Here is a 19,348-nt window from a genome sequence, read left to right on the forward strand (position 1 = left end):
AGCTTGGAGCACTCAGATCCGTGTAATGACTTTCAGGTACCATAGTGTGGAGTATTTAACACCTTGGACATATACACCACTGACTTCAGGATAACAATGTGTATCCTCCCAGGACTGCAAGCCAGGTCCGGTGATTCACAGATTTGTGCTGAAGCCTCTGTGAAAGGCTTGTGATCCCGAGGTCCAAGCAGTGGGGCCATAGACCGAGGTGTAAAGCAGTGGGCCTTCCAGGTAGAGCCCAGACCCTCCACTTGCCATGGCTGCAGTTCCTGCAAAGTCATCACTTTCTTAAGTGAAGGAGCCGGAAGATGATGTAGGGAGTTTGTGGGGAGTTCTCACTGAGTCAGCACCCGCATAATCTCCCTGGTGATGGATGTCACGCAGCCCCAAATCTGCTCTGAATTCCAGGCAGGGAAATGTGTAATTACTCCATCCTCACTGGGGGCGCTGTTGCCTTCTTCTTTTCTTTAAACTTCAGATGAATATTTGGGAGTAAACTGCCCTCCCCCAGCCTCTGTCCTCAGCTCTTTCCTTCTGTCTTCTCATCAACTCATCAGTAGTTTTACCAGCGCTCATAAGCCCCCAACCCTTAACCAGAGCCAGCGTCTACCTGACGAGCCGTGATGGTGGACAGGAATTCAGGGGAAAGGGGACAGCTTCCTCCCCAGGAAATAAATCACAGCTATTCCTATGCCACTCCTTGGCCATATAGGTCAAGTTGGAATCTCCTCTGATAGCCCGGTTTCTAGACAAAGGCAAAGGGAGCATTAGACAGGGCTCCCCTGAAGGCAGTCACTTCAAGAATATTATCCCCTGGGCTTCCCTGGTGGCACAGTGGTTGAGAGTCTGCCTGCCGATGCAAGGGACGTGGGTTCGTGTCCCGGTCCGGGAAGATCCCACATGCCGCGGAGCGGCTGGGCCCATGAGCCATGGCCGCTGAGCCTGTGCGTCCGGAGCCTGTGCTCCGCAATGGGAAAGGCCACAACAGTGAGAGGACCGCGTACCACAAAAAAAAAATATATATATATATATATTATTCCCCCCACTTTTGATGTTCCCTCTTAGTAATTTCCATCCACCGCCCCCTGCCCCACTCCTTGGATCCAAATCCCCACCTGTTCTTATTGTATTTGGAGCTGAGCCCCATATCCCCCAGCCCTGCCATTGCGATAGCCTTGATGCCCATTGTGAGAGGCCTGACTAAAGTCTTTCTTACCATTTTAACAAGTGTCAGAATAATTTTTCTCTAACACGGGGATTAGGGCGGGGATGTATTTTGGCAGAGGCCCTTCCCCTACCATGGGGATCACTGTCTCCACTTTAAAGACTTAGAAACAGTGAGGTAAAGCAACTTTCCCAAGGACACAGAGCTAGTGATGACTGCAGGATTCAAATGTAGGCCTGTCTGATTCCACAGCCCATGTTGACACACGGGAGTGTGCCTGCCAAACTTGACACAGCCTGATGTCCTTGACTGTGTCCTGGGGATGGGGGAGCTGGAGGTGGCAGCTCCTCTCTGGGACCCTCATCTCTCTCCTCAGTGTTGTCTTTTGTATCTGCTATGCTTTAGAAACCCCCCATTTTAAATCCAGAAATCCCATACTCTCCCTTCATATATGTGCCAAGGCCTCCATTTTGGAAAGGCACACCTCCTACCCCACCACTTACACACACACACACACTTTTACTGGGCAACAGGTTCCTTTCACCTCTAAAGACCAAAAGCTAAAGTGAGTAGATGTAGTAGATATTTTCCATGTATCCTGTGTTATGAAAATTGGAGTTTAAACATCCAATTTTAATGCAAAACAACTTCTGAAAAATAAAAGGCTAAAAGCCACATTTCCCTAAAACCTGTTCCTATGCTGAACTGCAGATGTAATTATCAACACTTCAGCTCCTCTTAGAAACGCTTTGTGGGAATGATTGCACCAGGGTCGGGCTGTTCGAGTGCATAGCTGGGGTTGGCTTTCAAGGGGCCGCTTGGGGCTGCTCCCAGCAGATGAAAGTGAGATGGGCGGGCCAGGCAGCGCGCCACTGAGGATGGTCCTGGTCACACTGGCCAAAGCCTTGTCCAGTGATCTCATGGACTTCTGTGCTGTGAAATCAAGTCAATGCAACAAAGGCAACTACGTCTGGAACACACAGAAATCCCACGTCTTGGGAAAGGAAAGACATCTTCACCTGCCATTGTTATTCTCCACAGGCTCTGTTTAATGCATGGAGACATTTTAAATGGAGCCTCAGAGTTGTGTACATGTGGTCCTTCCCACCCTGAACCCCCTTCCTGGTCAGCCTCCCGCTTTGAACACACATTCAGCAAGCAGTTTCCACCGCTGCAGTCATCGAGGTCGAGAAGTTGGATGAATGTTCTTGTAGGTGGAGGGCACAGAAGAAAAAACAGACAAATACACAAGGGGGCCCAGTGCCAGAGTGGAGAGGAGAGCAGGGTGCTGAGGGGAGTGGGCAGAGGGTGGGTAGGGAGGGTGTCCCAGTCCTGGGGGAGGCCAGGCAGCCCCAGAGCTGTGATCTGTGGCCATTTGGCACTTGGTGGAGGGTGGAGGCTGGGTCTCTGTAGATGGCTGGGCATGTCCGGGCAGTGCAGGAGGGTCTGTCAGTGCCTCTGGACTGAAGGCTGGGGAGGTGGGCAAGGCCAAGGAATGGTGTGGGCCTTGTCTTTAGGACAAGAAGGGGCCACAGGGGGTGCCAAACCCGGGAGGATGGGAGAGATTGGCATTTCCAAGAGCACTTTGGCGGGAGTGTGCGGGGATGGCTTTGAGGGGAGCAGACTGGAGGTGGAGAATCATTTAGGAGAGTGAGAGGGGGATGGACATGAGTGATGCTGAGGGGAGAGGATCCTCAGGACTTGGAAGCAAGGGGCCCTCTTGCCATACACTGGAGCTGGGATTTTTTACTCTGACATGCAGATTCCTTTACCCCTCTTCACCATCTGTCCTTTGCAGGTGGACAAATGGGACCTAATCAGACTTATAAGCTTTTGCACAGCAAAGGAAATCATAATAAGATGCAAAGACAACCTACGGACTGGGAGAAATATTTGCAAACGATGCGACGGACAAGGGCTTAATTTCCAAAATATACAAAAAGCTCATACAGCTCAATATCAAAAAACCCCCAAACAACTCAATCAAAAAAGCAGCAGAAGAATTAAATAGACATTTCTCCAAAGAAGACATACAGATGGCCAACAGGCGCATGAAGAGATGCTCAACATCACTGATTATTAGAGAAATGCAAATCAAAACTACAATGAGGTACCACCTCACACTGGTCAGAATGGCCATCATCAAAAAGTCTACAAATAATAAATGCTGGTGAGGGTGTGGAGAAAGGGAACCCTCCTATACTGTTGGTGGGATTGTAAGTTGGTGCAGCCACTGCGGAGAACAGTACGGAGGCTTCTTAAGAAACTAAAAATAGAACTACCACACGACCCAGGAATCCCACTCCTGGGCCTATATCTGAAAAAGATGAAAACTGTAATTCAAAAAGATACATGCACCCCAATGTTCATAGCAGCACTGTTCACAATATCCAAGACAAGGAAACAACCTAAATGTCCATCAACAGATGAATGGATAAAGATGTGGTATATATATAGAGTGCAATATTACTCAGCCATAAAAAAGAATGAAATAATGCCATTTGCAGCAACATGAATGGACCTAGAGATTATCATACTAGGTGAAGTAAGTCAGACAGAGAAAGACAAATATCATATGATATCACTTATTTGTGTAATCTAAAAAACATATATAAATGAACTTATTTATGAAACAGAAATTGATTCACTGACATAGAAAACAAACCAAAGAGGAAAGCGGAGGGTGGAGGAGGGATAAATTAGGACCTTGGGATTAACATCTACACACTACCATATATGAAATAGATAACCAACAAGGACCTACTGTATAGCACAGAGAACTATATTCAATATCTTGTAATAACCTATAATGGAAAAGAATCTGAAAAAGAATACATATGTATATGTATAACTGAACCACTTTGCTGTACACCTGAAACTAACACAGCATTGTAAATCAACTATACTTCAATTTTTTAAAAAAGCACTGCACGTTCTGGTGTGTAAAATGCTAAAAAAAAAAAAAAATCCAGAAATGACTTTTAAAGTGCTGGGAGTTGGCTATAGTATAATGGAATGTTGGAATTGGAGAAAACAGCATTTCCTGTGTTAGCTGTCTGCAGTGCTTTTTTTGTGATTTAAAAACTTTTGTGATGGATTGTAAAATGTCTCTCCCACACCTCTCCAGAAGCCCCTCTCTACTTCCCTGGTCCAGTCAGCACTTGGTGATGTCAAACCACTGGGGAACCAACAAGAGGAGATCACCCTGGATGTGAGCAGATGTGTGTCAACATTGCTATAAAGAGAAGGTACCGGAAGGTTGGACCAGAATGTGACATCATTGAAAATAACATGCTGCCTGCATCCACGCGTGGCTGCCACGGAAAGGAAGGATCACACGTACTTTGTGTGGGTCAAGAGGGCAGAACAAGGCCTGACTGATGGAAGCTGGGCTTCGACTTCGAAGAATTTTCTAACAATTCAACACAAAAATTCTCAACAACAGAACTTACCATACTGTGAAGCAGCAAACACATCATCACCAGTAGCATTCGAGCAGAGATTGGATGACTGCTGTCTATCAAAAGGGCTGCAGAAAGGATTCAATGTACAGGAGTAAAGGCTAGAGCACATCAGGAAGAATCAGGAGAGGTACTGTGAACGTTAGGACATCTGATGGGCTCTGCCCAGAAGGAGAGAGATCTTGTCCCCATTGAGAACGCCAAGGATGTACCTGGCTCCAAGTTCTCCTGGGCTGGTGCAGGCAGATCCCCGCTCAAACCCCACCCCAAAGACCCCCATGGCATCCGAGGACTGAGTCCTAGTCAGGGGATTTGGTTTGGTTTGTGGGAACTGGGATTTTCTGCTTTGTTTGCCGAGCTTCCAACCTGGCCCCCACATGGCAGGACACGGACTTTTCTGATAGATTTCTCTACACTGCCCAGTTTAGGAGAACAGATGCTGTGGGTCAGGCCAACAGCCATAAATTTCCAGGAAATAACTCTTAATGACCGAGGAAGAAAGCCATAATGCATCCTGGAGACAGGGACAGGAGAAAACAGGGCAGAGGACAATGCACAGGATTACCGCTAAATGCCAGGACGAGCCCCATGGATCCTTCTCCTGGCCTGCGCCACTGCTCGGGGAGCCCGTGCCAAACATGCTCCCCGGTACCCAGAAAGGGGAAGGGGCCCTGACACCCGGACTCTTCTTTTTCCTCTCTTGTGGTTTATTTTTTTAACATCTTTATTGGAGTATAATTGCTTTACAACGGTTCTCCTGTGGTTCATTCAACAAATAGTTACTGAAGCCTCCTTTGTGGCAGGCACCATACTGGGCAAGGGAGATAGCCGTGAACAAACAGACCAAATCCCTGCCTTGTGCAGCTTATAGGCTGGTCATCTCTTATGTCTCACCTGCTGGAGCGAAGAAATGGTAACTAACGTGTATTGTGTCCACATGGTGCCCAGAGGTTTTACAGACTTACCTGAATGGATTTCCACAGCAACCCCCAAAGCATCCCTGTGTTACACTTAACACACGAGGAAACTGGAGGGTCAGTCATTGTCATCATCTAGATGGGACAGGTCTCCAACTACTTTCTCCTGTATCTGCACATGGCATCCCTACACCACTGTGGCCACACCTGGCCATCTGTTTACACAGTTCTGGAACACGTAACCCAACCCCTCCCCCCTCCCCCACTGCTTTCTCTGCGTGAAAAGATAAGGGCTTCTGAAGCATTCACCCAGACCCTCCTCATTAACCCAGTGCCGAGTGCTGTACGCCTAGACCAGCCAACAAATGTGGTCCAGATGTTAATGGCGTTGCTGTCCATCCTCCTCCTCATGCTTTTTATCCCCAGCCTCCTTCCAACTCCAAATTCCCATGTTCAGTACTCCCAGCTCAAGCCTGCCTCTGGCCCTCAGACTTGGTGCTCCTCCTTGGTCTTTCCAGCTTTTGCATCTCAACTTCCCCCTAATGGTCCATCTGGGTGTATTTCCCTGGTCCGCAGCATCCGTGTGGCCCCATGGGTAAACTCCCACCTTCCCTCCGCCCTCCCAGCAGCCACTCTTCTGGCACCCCATGTGGTCTTCCCCCAAAGGAGTGACCTGCTCCCCATCTCCCTGGCCCTCATCCAGGCACATGTGGTCCAATGGCACGGAGACCCGCACCCTAGCCCCTGGATGCAGAGACAGCGACTCACCGAAGTTCTCCCCGCCCCAGATGTCCATGTCCATGTCATATTTCCCCAGGTAGTCGAACCAGGATTTGTCCATCACGAAGAGCCCTCCAGCTATGATTGGAGTCCTGTGCATTTGGAAGGAAAAGAAGGAGGGTCAGTCACGGGAGGGGGACTGCTGCCGTGTTCTTCTGTCCTGGTGGTCCTGATCTTGAGGCCATATTCTTCCCGTTTCTCCTCCTCTTCAGAAAGACCAACACATTGTCCATTTACCTCAAACAGGAACATGCTCCAGGGCTTTTCCCTTCGACTGTAAATCTCCTGACCCTGCGACAGGCTAATATGCTCGTCTGCACACCTCCTGTGGGGCAGTCGGGATTTGCTCAGAACCCTAGCTGTTCAGAGGGCATGGAGAGCCACCCCCTGGCTTCTGCCACGGGCCCTGCCCAGCGGGGCTCTCCTGGGAGCTCCAGTACAGGGAGCGGGGACCATGGGCCACTGACCAGGCAGAGAAGAGGGGTTGCGGCAGCACCTGTGAACAGCACATCCATTTCTTGAGACTGGACTCTCTCTTCTTTTTTTCCTCTCTTTCCTTCTGGTACAGATTGAGTTATATCCCCCAAAAAACATGTTGAGGTCCTAACCCTGAGTACCTCAGAATGTGACCTTATTTAAAAAGAAGGTCTTTACAGAGGTGATCAAGTTAAAATGAGGTTATTAGGGTGGGTCCTAATCCAATAGGACTGGTGTCTTATAAAAGGGGACATGTAGTTGCAGAGACAGACATGCACAAAGAGAAGACAATGTGAGGAGACACAGAGAGAAGACGGCCCTCTGCAAGCCCAGGAGAGGGTTTGGCACAGCCCTCAGAAGGAAGCAACCCTGCCAACACCTCCGTCTTGGACTTCCAGCCTCCAGAGCTCAAGACAGTATGTTTCTGTGGTTTAAGCCACGCAGCCTGTGGTACTCTGCTGCAGCAGCCCTAGTAAACAAACACACCCTCATCGTCATTCTCTTTCCTTGGGGTGCTCTCCCAAGCTCCCCTCCCCTTGACCACTGAAAGAGAGTCCAGAGAAGCCACTTGGAAAGGAAAGGGCTGCAGAGTCCAGCCAAGCAACCCGATAGGCACAAGGATGCATGTCTGCAAGAATCAACAGCTCGGGTGGGGTGCTGGCAAGCCCTCCGGGATCCGGCCCCTCCTTCAGTGGGTCCAGAGGGCAAAGGGTGTTTTCTTCTATGTCAGACAGTTAGTTGACAGGGAGCAGGTCAGAAGCTCGGTCTCCCGATGCCACGACACCCTACTATCCTCTGGGAAACACTTGTCCTCTGATGAGCAGAGATGCTCCCACAAGAAGAGAACCTGCCCTGAAAACCCTACCCCTGGGACAGAGAAGGGAAACCCAGAGGCAGCTGCACCATCACCGCCTTGTCCTTGACTTTGTCCCAGTCCACTGCCACATCAGACACTTCTGGCAGCAAGTAACCGAGGCACTGGCGTGTGCTGCATGGCCCTGAGGGTGGTGAGAAGGCTCTGTTCTCCCTTTAGGAGCAAATGGCACTACCTGGCATGCCACGTGGCTCCAACCTCCCTCTCGGCATCACTCCAGGTCATGAAAGCTGGAGGAGGGAGGAGGGGCTGGCAGGTAGATGCGACAGATGTCCCACTGCAAAGTTCTCCCAATTCCCACTGTTGGTCTGAGTGTCACCACTCAGTTCTTCACAGCCCTTTGAGTCTCAGTTTGACTTAAGTTAGTTCAATGAAAATGATCAAACATTTACTCTGTGGCAGGCCCCGAGTTGCAGAGGCGCCCCTGAAGAGCCCAGAGCATCCCTGCAACCCCGGCAGGAGCAATCCCCGTCCCGTGGTCTTCTCTCCACATCCTGAAGCACCTGCTGGCCTCCTGATGTTCCACTGGAGGCAGGAAGGTTTTAGATTGGAGGTTCCCAACAGGCCTGGGACACGTGCACCCTCCAGTCTTGGGAACACTGAAGCCGCACACACGACGCAGACACCGCTGGGTGGACCCCTGTGCTCTACTCGATGCCGAGCCCTCAGATGGGCCTGAACCCCAGGCGGCCATCTGGCCACTGTGCTGTGGGTCACGATGGGGTCTGGAAGTGACAATGCAGATGAGGACAAAGCCATCTGCAGCACCGCAAAAGCAGCCCAGAGCTGACGCCCCTGTCGTGTTCTCACGTGGGATACAGCAGTCGTGTGTGTTAGTACATAGTCGTGGCCATGCCTTGACAGCAGCCTCCACTTACAGCAATGGCTGACTTGACCTACCTGGGCTGAATCCTGACATCCAGGACCTGAGGGCTAAGGAACCATCTTTTCCCTTATCAGAGGCTCAAACGGGACCATCTGGGACCCTCCAATGTTTAGCTGGAAGTGTTAAGTATTGACATGGCATCTGCGTGGGTGGACGGCGCTGGGCAAGTCCTCAGCACAGAGCACAGGTCTCCACCGGCCCCCATCCCTTCAGCAGAAGTCTCCACGAGGAGGGAAACCTCCTAAAATAAGGGCAAAGGCGGTGCTGGCCTGGCAAAGGGTCCTCTTGGTTTTTGCCCAATCGTTTGAGCATCTCACATGGACTGCTTCCCTATACCACGTGACAGTGGGCAGGGCCAAGTGGTTATGAATCTGCCCACCCCTAACCCTTGCCCTGACTCACCTAATGGGCTCAGTGGGGTCCAGGCGCCGAGCCTTCTGCTCTGGTGTGAGCTGCTCCCATTGGAAGTGGAGGCTCCAGTCAAACCCTGAAACACAGCATCCGCATGGCTGACTTGGTCTCTCTGATGTAGCTGCAGACCTTGCTCATTCTGTCTCTTTACTAGAAGCTCAAGAACGTACCCAGTTTCCCAGGTGGTCCCAGGGATAACAGGTCTCACCCAAGCTGGCCGGCAACAGAGCTGCCTGATTTCCCTTCCACGGCTTCCTTCTTTCTCTACCCTCTACTGCCTCTCTGAGCCTTCTCTGCTGGGTGGACTTAGGGAGCAAAGGGCATAGGATAAAGAGTGGGAGTTGACAGAGCCCAAGAGTGGGACCCAAGGGGGACACGATGGACAGTTATGGAGTGTGGCCCTTGGCCAAGAGTCTCGGGAGTGGAGGGCGGGGTATAAGCAGGTGGTCTGTGAGGGGCTGAATCACCCCAAACCCATCTTGAGGAGCCAGCACTCAGCCCTGGGCAGAACTGTGGTGGGCCTCGAAGAGAGGGAGGCACCCAATGCTGAGATGCTGGAAAAATTCAGGCCCCACATTGGAGGGGGGCCCTTGCTTCCCTCGAATCCTCAGGCCCTGGAGTGACCCTGTGTTGGAGCTAGAGCTCAGGGGGCTGGGAGTGACCTGCCCACTCCCCGGCCCTTCCATTCACAGTCCCCATGGTAAGGACCACCCTGGAGCTATTGACATTACAGGATGCAGGGCTGGAGGTTCCAGACAAACCACTAGGAGATTCTTCTCACTTTCCCCCTTGGCAGCAACGACTAGGAGAAAAAGAAAGTCCTTACTGGGCAAGGGTGTTAGCCCCACTCACCCCCTCTAAGTTCCGTGGCCGACTCGATGTAGTTGAAGGTGTCCAGGTGGATGATATCGATCACGGGGCACACCACCCGTGTGTAGTCCTGTAAAACAGAAGGCCTGCACGCTCAGATGGCGGCATAAGGGAGCCAGGCTGGGGCTCGGTAGGGCCTCGCCCTGGGAGGGCTGGAGACTGTGTTCAGGGCCTTGACTGAGAACTTTCCTCTCTGGATCTCAATGTTCTCATCTATAAAATAGGCCAAGAGACACTGCGACCTCTCCAGTTACGATGCCTACAATGCTAAGAGCCTTTCCTTTACTCCTGGGCGCCTTCTCACAGCCATGTAGTCATGGTGGAGACACGGGGAGGCTGGCTGGAGCGTGCTGCACACTGAGAAAAGGGACATCAGGAAGAAGGGGACCCCTGAAGTCCTTCAGTGCCACGGGGCTCTCAGGAGGCAGAGGACACAGTCAGCCAGCAAGGTGGCCTCAAGCCTGCAGCTCCAAGAAGCAAAGCCACACCTCCACAGTGGGAATTTCCCAACACTTACCTTCTATGCCTATGGTTCTCGGGCAAGTTGATGCATAGCATCTCCAGAGATTCCAAACTTGAGTTGTCACCTGTGATAATCAAGTCTGTACCTCCAGCCCTGACTTTGCTCCTCACGTCCAGACTCAGGTGGATCCAGTACACCACCGGCCCCTCCATGTGGATGCACATGGCCTTTCAGTGGTGCCTTCACCATCCTCTCCCCACACACGCTCCTTCCCTTGGTTCCCTATTTCTGTCAACATATCCCCCCTTCCTCCCCAGCACTAACTTAAGTAGCTACACCTCTGCCCATCAACTGGATCGATCCTGCCGACTGTAACTCTAAAACCACTTTTCTGAATGGATGCTGACTCTCCCTTATCCCCTCAAGCCTGGCGAACGTGGCAGTGGACTCCCAGCTCCTCTCCCCCACCTCATCTCACCCCTTTCCCTTTCATTCTACAGGTGGCAGACAGAGTTGTCTTTCAAATCTCACTCTGTAGCTCAACAGCTAAAAACTTGAATTGCCTTGAAGATAAGGTTCAAACTCCTTAGCCTGGCATCCAAGACCATCAAAAACAGGCCTGTTTCTAGCTTTCCGGGCTCATTGCTTGCTACTTCCCCCAGGCTACCCCGCTGGTAAGCATCAAAGTCATCCAGGAGATAGTTTCAAAATCTGCAAGACAAATTCACCAGTTCTTGGGGGCCATCAAGGCATTGCATATGTTTTTAAAATGTTCCTTAATTCTGGATGAACACTCCCGTACTGGTATGCAGGAGGGGAAACTGGGCTCCCATGGGCAGGGTAATTGAGCTGTGACCAGGAGACTCAGTGGCTGAATGGGAATCCAGCAGCTGGGAGGAGACAACAGGCCTGGGCCTACAAGGCAGGACCACTTTTCCAATCCTTCGCACCTACCACCCCCGGTCAGCATGGGCAGGAACTTCTGTTTCTCTTGCAGTCATTTAATTTCCTGATTCAATCTCTCCCATAAATAAGGCCATCTAATTTTAAGCTCAGATTCACCGAGCACCCGCCTTGACATTCACAGACTTAATTTGGCCCTTGGCCTCCACATACAACTCATCTCAACAGTGACAAGGTGCCTCTGAAGCCAGCTGGCTCCCGTGAAAGGAAATGCTCATTTTCAATGCATTGCTCCCCCCTCTGGGATGTGCACAGATGCTTCCTGTACAGCACCTGCCCAGCTGCCACAGTGCTCTGGGGCCACTGTCACCATGTGTCCATGTGTATATACACACTGCATGCACGCACAGCCATCCACCACCCACACCAATATCTCCACAGAGACACACCCCAAAGACATTCTCCTGACTTGAATTCTGGAATGTTCTCAGCAGTTCAGAGGCTGCTCTTCTCCTGTGGGTCTGACAAAGTCCTCTGTCTGCCTTTGTCTGCTGAGTGTGGGCCTCTACAGCTTCACTGAGTCTTTAGGTTAAAACCCTTGTGCCATAAAGGATTAACTTAAAGATATGTTTAGCTCTTGCCCAACTCCTGAGAGGTCACTTCTAAGCCCTTGGCATGTTCTGCCTATAAAAGTGTCTGTTTACCTGGGACCCTGGGGTTACATCAGATAGTCTATGCTAACGATGAGGTTTGTGGTGATGGCCTTGGGTCACGGGGTGCCAACTCAGTTTGACCTCTGGAGGGACATGGCAACCATGGCGGAGATTAGCCACGTCTATGTGACTGACCCCCAATAAAAACCCTGGACACCGAGGCTTGGGTGGGCTCCCCTGTGTGGCAATACTCCGTGCATGTTGCCACACATCCTGGCTGGGGGAAGCAAGTGCTGCCCACACACCAGCCCTGGGAGGGGACAACTGTGCGATCGTGCCTGGAACTCCCCCCATGCATCTCTTCCCGCTGCTGATTTTAATCCAGATCCCTTTGCAGTAATAAACAGTAACCACGCGTGTAGCATCTTTGCTAAGTTCCCAGTCCTTCTAGTGAATTACTGAACCTGAGGGTGGTCTTGGGGACCCCAAACTGCAATACTGTTTATTTTTAATCTTTCCTCAATATTTGGAAACTGCAAGGCAAAATAAAATGCTGGTTGCTTACCTTGGCCACAGGCTTCCCCAGAAGCCACCCATGGGCTCTACCTCCAGGCCTAGGACAAACTCTGGGGTACTCTTCTGTAAGTTCTGTGGGTTTCTGTCCTTCCAAAACTCGGTTGTGACAGCTGCTTGGCTAGGAGTCATGGAGGCCAAATAGGCAGAGAGGGATGTTTGGGGCCAAGTGCTGTGTGGAGCCAACCTTAAGAGGGGGCTGCAGAAGATGTAAGACATGACCCCTCGAAGACAGGACACAAACCTCCCTGAGTGACCCTGGGGGTCATATCTGCTCCACTTCTGTATCCCTCAGCCCCAGGCCAGAGCCGGCTGGGCAGCAGGTGTTCAGCTGGCATTGGCTAAAAGAGGGCAGCTATGAACTCTCTCTGAGGACACTGTCAATGGCTAGAGGCAAAGCAGGTGGATCAATTACAGCTGAGCAAGATGGCCTCTCCTCACACAGGCTCAGGGATGGATGGACTCTCCATAAAGATGCCCAGACCCACTGCAGGTCCCCACCTGTGTGCTCCAGTGGCTTTATCTTTAAGGCTAGGTCCACAGGTAAGCTCAAACGGCAGCTGGTGAAATCCCCGGCAGATCCAGAACAACACGCCCTCCCCCTCTCCGACACAAATCCAAGCCCAAGCCCCACTGAGAACCAATGGCCATCAATCACCCCTCCAGTCGTACCTCTCTTCTTTCTCCAACATCTCATATAATTAAAACCACACTGTAAACGGGCAACCAAAGGACTTCTAGAGAAGACCATTCACTCATTGCAACCACCAGCATCACTGAGCACCTACTATGGTTTAGGGACTGTGGATGGTACAAAGATGAATAAGACCTTGCTGTCTAGGGAAGGTGGTGGACAGGACAGCAGAGGAGTACAATGTGGGGTCTCTGTTAGCCTGGAGGGAGGGATGGGGGAGCAGGAGGGGGGCCAGGGACCTGGGCTCCCATTCCAGTTCTGACATCTAGAATATGTTTTTTTGTTGTTTTTTTTTGCAGTACACAGGCCTCTCACTGTTGTGGCCTCTCCCGTTGCGGAGCACAGGCTCCAGATGCGCAGGCTCAGCGGCCATGGCTCACGGGCCCAGCCGCTCCGTGGCATGTGGGATCTTCCTGGACCAGGGCATGAACCCGTGTCCCCTGCATCGGCAGGCGGACTCTCAACCACTGCGCCACCAGGGAAGCCCTAGAATACGTTTGACCTTAAGCAAATCAGCACACTCTGAGCAACTCTGTTTCTTCATCTATGAAGCAAAGGCAAATTATAATTTGCAAAACTATCCTGCCTTCCTAACAGGGCTTTTGGAAGGAACAAGAAAGGAAGCATGTGAAAGGGCTTTGAAGCATATGTAAGCCATTATTTATATCAATTTGCCAAATGCTACAGGGATTGAAATTTCTTAAAATCTTTTTTTCCTACTAAAGGAATATGTAGATAAGGGTGGCAGGGAAGAAGCCTCTGTTTAAAAAAACCTAACAACTTGGTGCTTGTTTCAAGTATCATCATGTAATTGAAGGGAAGGAAGGGAAATCAAGGAGATTTTCCATGTGGAAAACACCAGCTGAGGACAGCTTCTGACAGCTCAAACCCAACCTCTTCCTTATCTCTTTCTATTTTTGAAATCCCAAACTCCAATTACAGCTTAAAATTTCCACTTCCACTCACAAGATCAAATCACATTTTACTCTGAGATGAGACACATATGAAGACACGTGGAAACAGAGGCTGACACACGCCCACACTCCCCATCCTGAAGGGGATGTCTCAGCAGAACCATCTCATCATCAAGAGTCGGGGTCTGGTGAAAACCTCTGCAGGTGAGGGTGGGAGCACAGTCTGGGGTTTGTCTGAGCAATCCTCTGTCATGAAAGCTTTAGGTCAGAGAGTGGTGGGGACTGGGAGCTTGGCCTGGGGGGCTGAGCCCACTCTTGGGGCCGCATGACTCCTATAGGAGGATTGCTGTGCAGGGATACACAAGAGAGCATTTTTTCAAAGAGGGCTTCAGAGATGGACTCAGCGCCACGGGGAAGGAAAGGGCCTCCAGGTTCATTAAGGCTGCCCGAGGAAAGCATCCTGCAGGGACACATCAGCCTGGAGGTCCTTATAGGTCAAACACCGAATTACCACACAACCCAGCAATTCCACTCCTTGGTATGTACCCCAAAGAACTGAAAACAGGTACTCAGAGGAAAACCTGTATACAAACGTTTGCAGCAGCATTATTCACAATGGTAAAAAGGCAGAAACAACCCAAATGTCCATCAGTGGGTGAGGGGATAAACAAAATGTGGTATATACTGTGACGTTGTGATATGAAAAGAAATCTGAATTTAGCCTTTGTTCCTCCTAAAACTTTTGGAATTTCCTGACTGATTGGGGGTGACAGGAGTATCTTTTGTTCTCATAATAAGCCTTTTTCACTCTATCTGAGTTTATACTAATGAGGTGACTCTTGGAGGAGGGGGGGCTGGTTCCCAGAGGAACCAACCATGTGATTAAAGGGCTGGAAATTGCAGCCCCACGCCCAACCCCCTCACATTCCCTTCCCCATTTGTCCCCCACCTCCAAGGAGAGGAGAAACGCGGGAGATTGAGCTCAACCACCAATGGCCAATGATTTCATCAACCATGCCTACGTAAAGAAACCTCCATGAAAACCCTAAACAACACAGTTTGAAGAGTTCCCAGGTTTACTAAGAGTGGACTTGAGGACACGGGGAAGGGGAAGGGTAAGCTGGGACAAAGTGAGAGAGTGGCATGGACATATATACACTACCAGATGTAAAATAGGTAGCTAGTGGGAAGCAGCCGCATAGCACAGGGAGATCAGCTCGGTGCTTTGTGACCACCTAGAGGGGTGGGATAGGGAGGGTGGGAGGGAGGGAGACGCAAGAGGGAAGAGATATGGGAACATATGTATATGTATAAGTGATTCACTTTGTTATAAAGCAGAAACTAACACACCATTGTCGAGCAATTATACTCCAATAAAGATGTGAAAAAAAGAAAAAGAGTTTCCGGGTTGGGGAAGAAAGCAGGGTGTGGATTCCTTTTCCATGGTCCATCCCAACTGTCCCTCGAAACTCTGCCCAAAATAGGTGTTCGATAAATGTTTGGTAGTTAACTTAGAGGCACGAAGCGAGCCCGTTTTCCTCCCATTCCAACCTTATCACCTCCGGTTGCATCTAGTTTCGTATTATTATCATTTCCAAACACTGAGCACCTTACTCTGTGACTACAATGAGGTGATTGGTGTCGCCCTGGGTTTGTCATCTGTTAAGGGAGACAGAGAACTAAACCCAGAAAAGGAAATTGTAGGGCTAAGTGGGCAACTCTTGCTGGGAGTGATCCCAGCTGGTCACGCAGTCAGGAAAGACTTCCTGGAGGAGGGGAGACGTGGGTGAGGCCCTGGAGAGCAAGGGGGTTGTGGAGAGGAGGGGAAGGGCATCCAGGGACAGGAAGGGCTTAGAGAGAGATGAAGCAGTGGGCGTGTCGGGCACGGGCAGGGAGGAGGAGTAGTCTAGCTTTGTAAGAGCGTTAGACTGGGGGGGCTTGCTGCATTTGTAGATGGAGCACAAAGGGAGGGGAGGACGTGGAAGGGCCTCCAGCCCCGGGCCAAGCCCCTCAACAGAATGGTCTGCTCATAACCGACTATGTCTCCATCCAGACCTCTTCACCTAGTTACGTCACACACCTATATGAGCCCTCCGGATCTCAGAGAAAGTGGTCACGAGATGGGTTTTAACACCCAGGCCCAGGTGTGGGAACTTTGTACACCCACCGAGGTTCTCTCAACAGATGAACAAAGTTGGTAAGGATTTCTCAGTACTCTGAGTGGTTCACACATCTCAATTCCTTCATCCTCTGAAAACCGTCATTTTGCGATAGGAGTCAAGGAGCCACCTTGAAGAGCAAGAAGGAAATAACCACAGCACGGGGGAGATGCTGTTGAGGCAGCAATGAGGCCCCTGGTGTTCTCGGTACCAGCTAGGAAATATCAGCCCAAATTATATGATTCTCCCGGAGGCTGTATCCTCACCTGTGAAATGGGTATGTTAAAAATACCCGGCTTCCCACTTCACAGAGCAGCTGCAGGAGACAGTAACTCAGGGAGGAAATGAACAGCATAAACGCTAGTCACAGACTCTGGCATCTAAGCATGCAGTGCTTTCTGCAGATCAGGGCAGGGGAGGGGTGGATGGATTTGGGGGAATATAAAATAATGATGGGAAAATTTTTTTAAAAAATTTCAAGAGGAATAACTGAGACCCAGAGAGAGAAAGCAGACAGAATTCTAGGGTAATTTAAGGGCAGACAGAGGCAAGGAATTCAGGTCTCTTAGCATCCACACCCCCCCACCCCCCCACCCCCGCCAACTTGGCCTTTGGATGAGGGTGACACATGGCTGGAGATAAGTCAGAAGCCTCAGGATTTGCATTATGAGGCCTGGTTAATTCCACTGCCTCCTTTTCACAAATGACACTCATTAGCACTCCCTTTCTGGAACTTTCTAACGTCTGGGAGAAATCGCTCTGGGCAGTTCTCTTGGTCAGGAAGCTGCGTGTGTCATGTACCAGCCATCGGCAGCCCCACCTGCAGGCCTGCTGTGGGTGACAGTGTGATGCAAAGAAGAGGTCCTGGGCTTTGTTCCACCGCTGCCTGCTGGGTGACCCCGGGGAAGGCCACTCTCCCCCATTCTCTTCATCTATAAAATGGGGACAGCAATCTGTTCCACCCACCCCCCAAGGGATTGAGGACATATGTGAAGTCCTGAGCTTACGGAAGTGGGGGGCACGGAACCCACCTCGCTCACCTCTTTGACCCTGTGCAGCAGGGGCTGGAGCCAGTCCCTGTTCACCTCACAGTGGCTGTCTAGAAAAGTCAGGGTAGTGCCCTGGGCAACATCAGCACCCCGGATCCGGGACCGCACCAGACCTGCAGGAGGGACAATCGGCCGAGTGGGCGCCAGCATCGCTCCGTTGTCTGGGACCACACAGAACACACACCAAAACGCATCCCACCCCCGCCCCCACCCCGGCCCCGCCCAGCAGCACAGACCCACCTTGCCGCTCGTTATTGCGTAAGCATTTCACCTTGGGTAGCTTGATGAGCTGTCTGCAGTCCTCGGCTGCAAAGACAAGAGGTCACGTGGATTGAGCGCCTGGGGGTGGCGGTGAGCAGCAGAGCAGGTGAGGCAGCCCTGCCTGCCGTCCCCACCCTCAACCGCGGTGCCCTGTCTTGATGCCAGGGTGTTTGCGGGCTTTGGAAGGGGCTGACTGACCACAGCTAGCAAAATACAACGTGGCCCAGTCTGTGCAAAGTGGCCGCAAGGGGGCCACTTTGGAGCAGGTCAGTCACACAGTGGCACCTGCGTACTTGCTGGAACACTGCCAGATGGGAAATCTTGGCATGGTCACCTGGGGACATTCCTGCTTTTTTATAGATCATTCAAAGCATGATCAGAGTCCTATTCACTTACGTGGGGCCTGATAAAAAGCCACTGGGAGGCCAGAGAATGGATGAGACAAATTTTGGAGTTTCCTTTCAGTTCATGGACTCAATACAGGAGACCCTATTTGTTAGGGGATCCGTCCGGTGTATCCCGTCACCCAGAGCTGGTTCAGCTCTCCACCATGCAGGGAAATGTGCTGGGATAGGCAAGAGACCCATTCTAGGCATTCACTCTGGGTCACCCTGGCATGCCTGCCTGCCCCAGCACTCCTCGGCTCTGAACTCCACATCCTAAGTTTTGATTTTGCTTCACTGGTTGGCCATCCTCAGCCTCTCTGCTTGGGTCTGGACTCTACAGAGTGACCACAAAGACTCAGAGGAGCTTCCTCGGAGCCAGGTGCTGTTCTAAGCACTTCAAATATGTTAACACGTTCATCCTTATATAAACCGTATATATCATTGTTATCCCCATTTTATAGACAAGGAAACTGATGCGCACAGAGGTCAATAATTTGCCCCAGGCACACAGCTAGTAAGTGAGTCAGTGACAGGTCTCAGATTTGAAGCCAGGCAGTTGACTCCAGAGGCCATGCTCTAACCACTAAGCTATTCTGCTTCTAAGTGAATCCAGCAGCATTCCCGTCTCCAGCCTCAGTGCCAGCTACCTCCCAGCAGGACGAGTGTCTCCCCAGCTCCAACCCCTTTCTCACTAGGGAAGGGAGATCAGATCACTGAGTTTCAGAACTCAAGTCCGATCTGATTAGCCTGGATCTGGTGCACAACCCACTTGTGCATGACTTCCAAGGTTCTGAGGCTGTGTCAGAGGTGTGGGTTTCCAGCCTTCCTACAGCAGACCTGAGTGTGGTAGTGGCTCCGACACCCAGCTTCAGGCATCAGGGCTGGTGGAGAGAGACTCCACTCTTCTGGGACTCGGAGCTGTCCCCAGTGGCCATCACCTGCTTCCCCTGGTTTGTCACTGGGAAGAAGCGGTTCTGCCTGCATGTGGCTGACTGCCTGCAGCAGCACCGGGGCTGGGATGACAGCTCTCGGAAGAGGAGCCAGCACTATCCATACTTGAAGTGTAACAGTGCTTCTGCGATGATCGTACCTGGTCGTCAAACTGAACACACAGGTGTCTGAAACCTCCCACGTGCTTTTCTCGGGGAAAGTGGACTTGGACTGTGAATTTGGGTGGGACCCAGGTTCTTGGACAGGATGACTAGGGGATGGTAATGACCAGTGGTTGGAAGGTTGGAAGGCAGCTGCTCACTGTGTCATGGCCAAGTGATGGGATGTCCCAAAAACTGAACCCCCCTCCCCATGAGTCCTGTAGTGGGAATGAAAGGAAGAGGGTAGGTGGCCTCAGCTCAGGCTGGTGGATTATCAGAGTATATGAGTGAGGAATCTCTAGTCATGGGCCCTGCTTCAGGGCCTGGGGTCTCTTTGAAGGTATGGGGTCTCTTTAAGTCC

General features: G+C 51.1%; 1 protein-coding gene across 1 annotated transcript in view; it reads right to left on the reverse strand.

The window, feature by feature from the left end:
* Nucleotides 1-19,348, reverse strand: part of GALNT14 (polypeptide N-acetylgalactosaminyltransferase 14) — a gene marked incomplete at its 5' end in the record, with an annotated part of 209,715 nt that overhangs the window by 28,189 nt on the left and 162,178 nt on the right. The window contains 5 exons of the mRNA XM_082642359.1: nt 6,312-6,415; nt 8,963-9,047; nt 9,824-9,911; nt 17,241-17,362; nt 17,490-17,555. Coding sequence (XP_082498485.1) covers nt 6,312-6,415; nt 8,963-9,047; nt 9,824-9,911; nt 17,241-17,362; nt 17,490-17,555 — 465 coding nt within the window. The remainder of the gene's footprint in view (nt 1-6,311; nt 6,416-8,962; nt 9,048-9,823; nt 9,912-17,240; nt 17,363-17,489; nt 17,556-19,348) is intronic.

This window comes from Mesoplodon mirus (assembly GCF_964341445.2).
Source record: "Mesoplodon mirus genome assembly, chromosome: 14".
NCBI lineage: Eukaryota > Metazoa > Chordata > Mammalia > Artiodactyla > Ziphiidae > Mesoplodon > Mesoplodon mirus.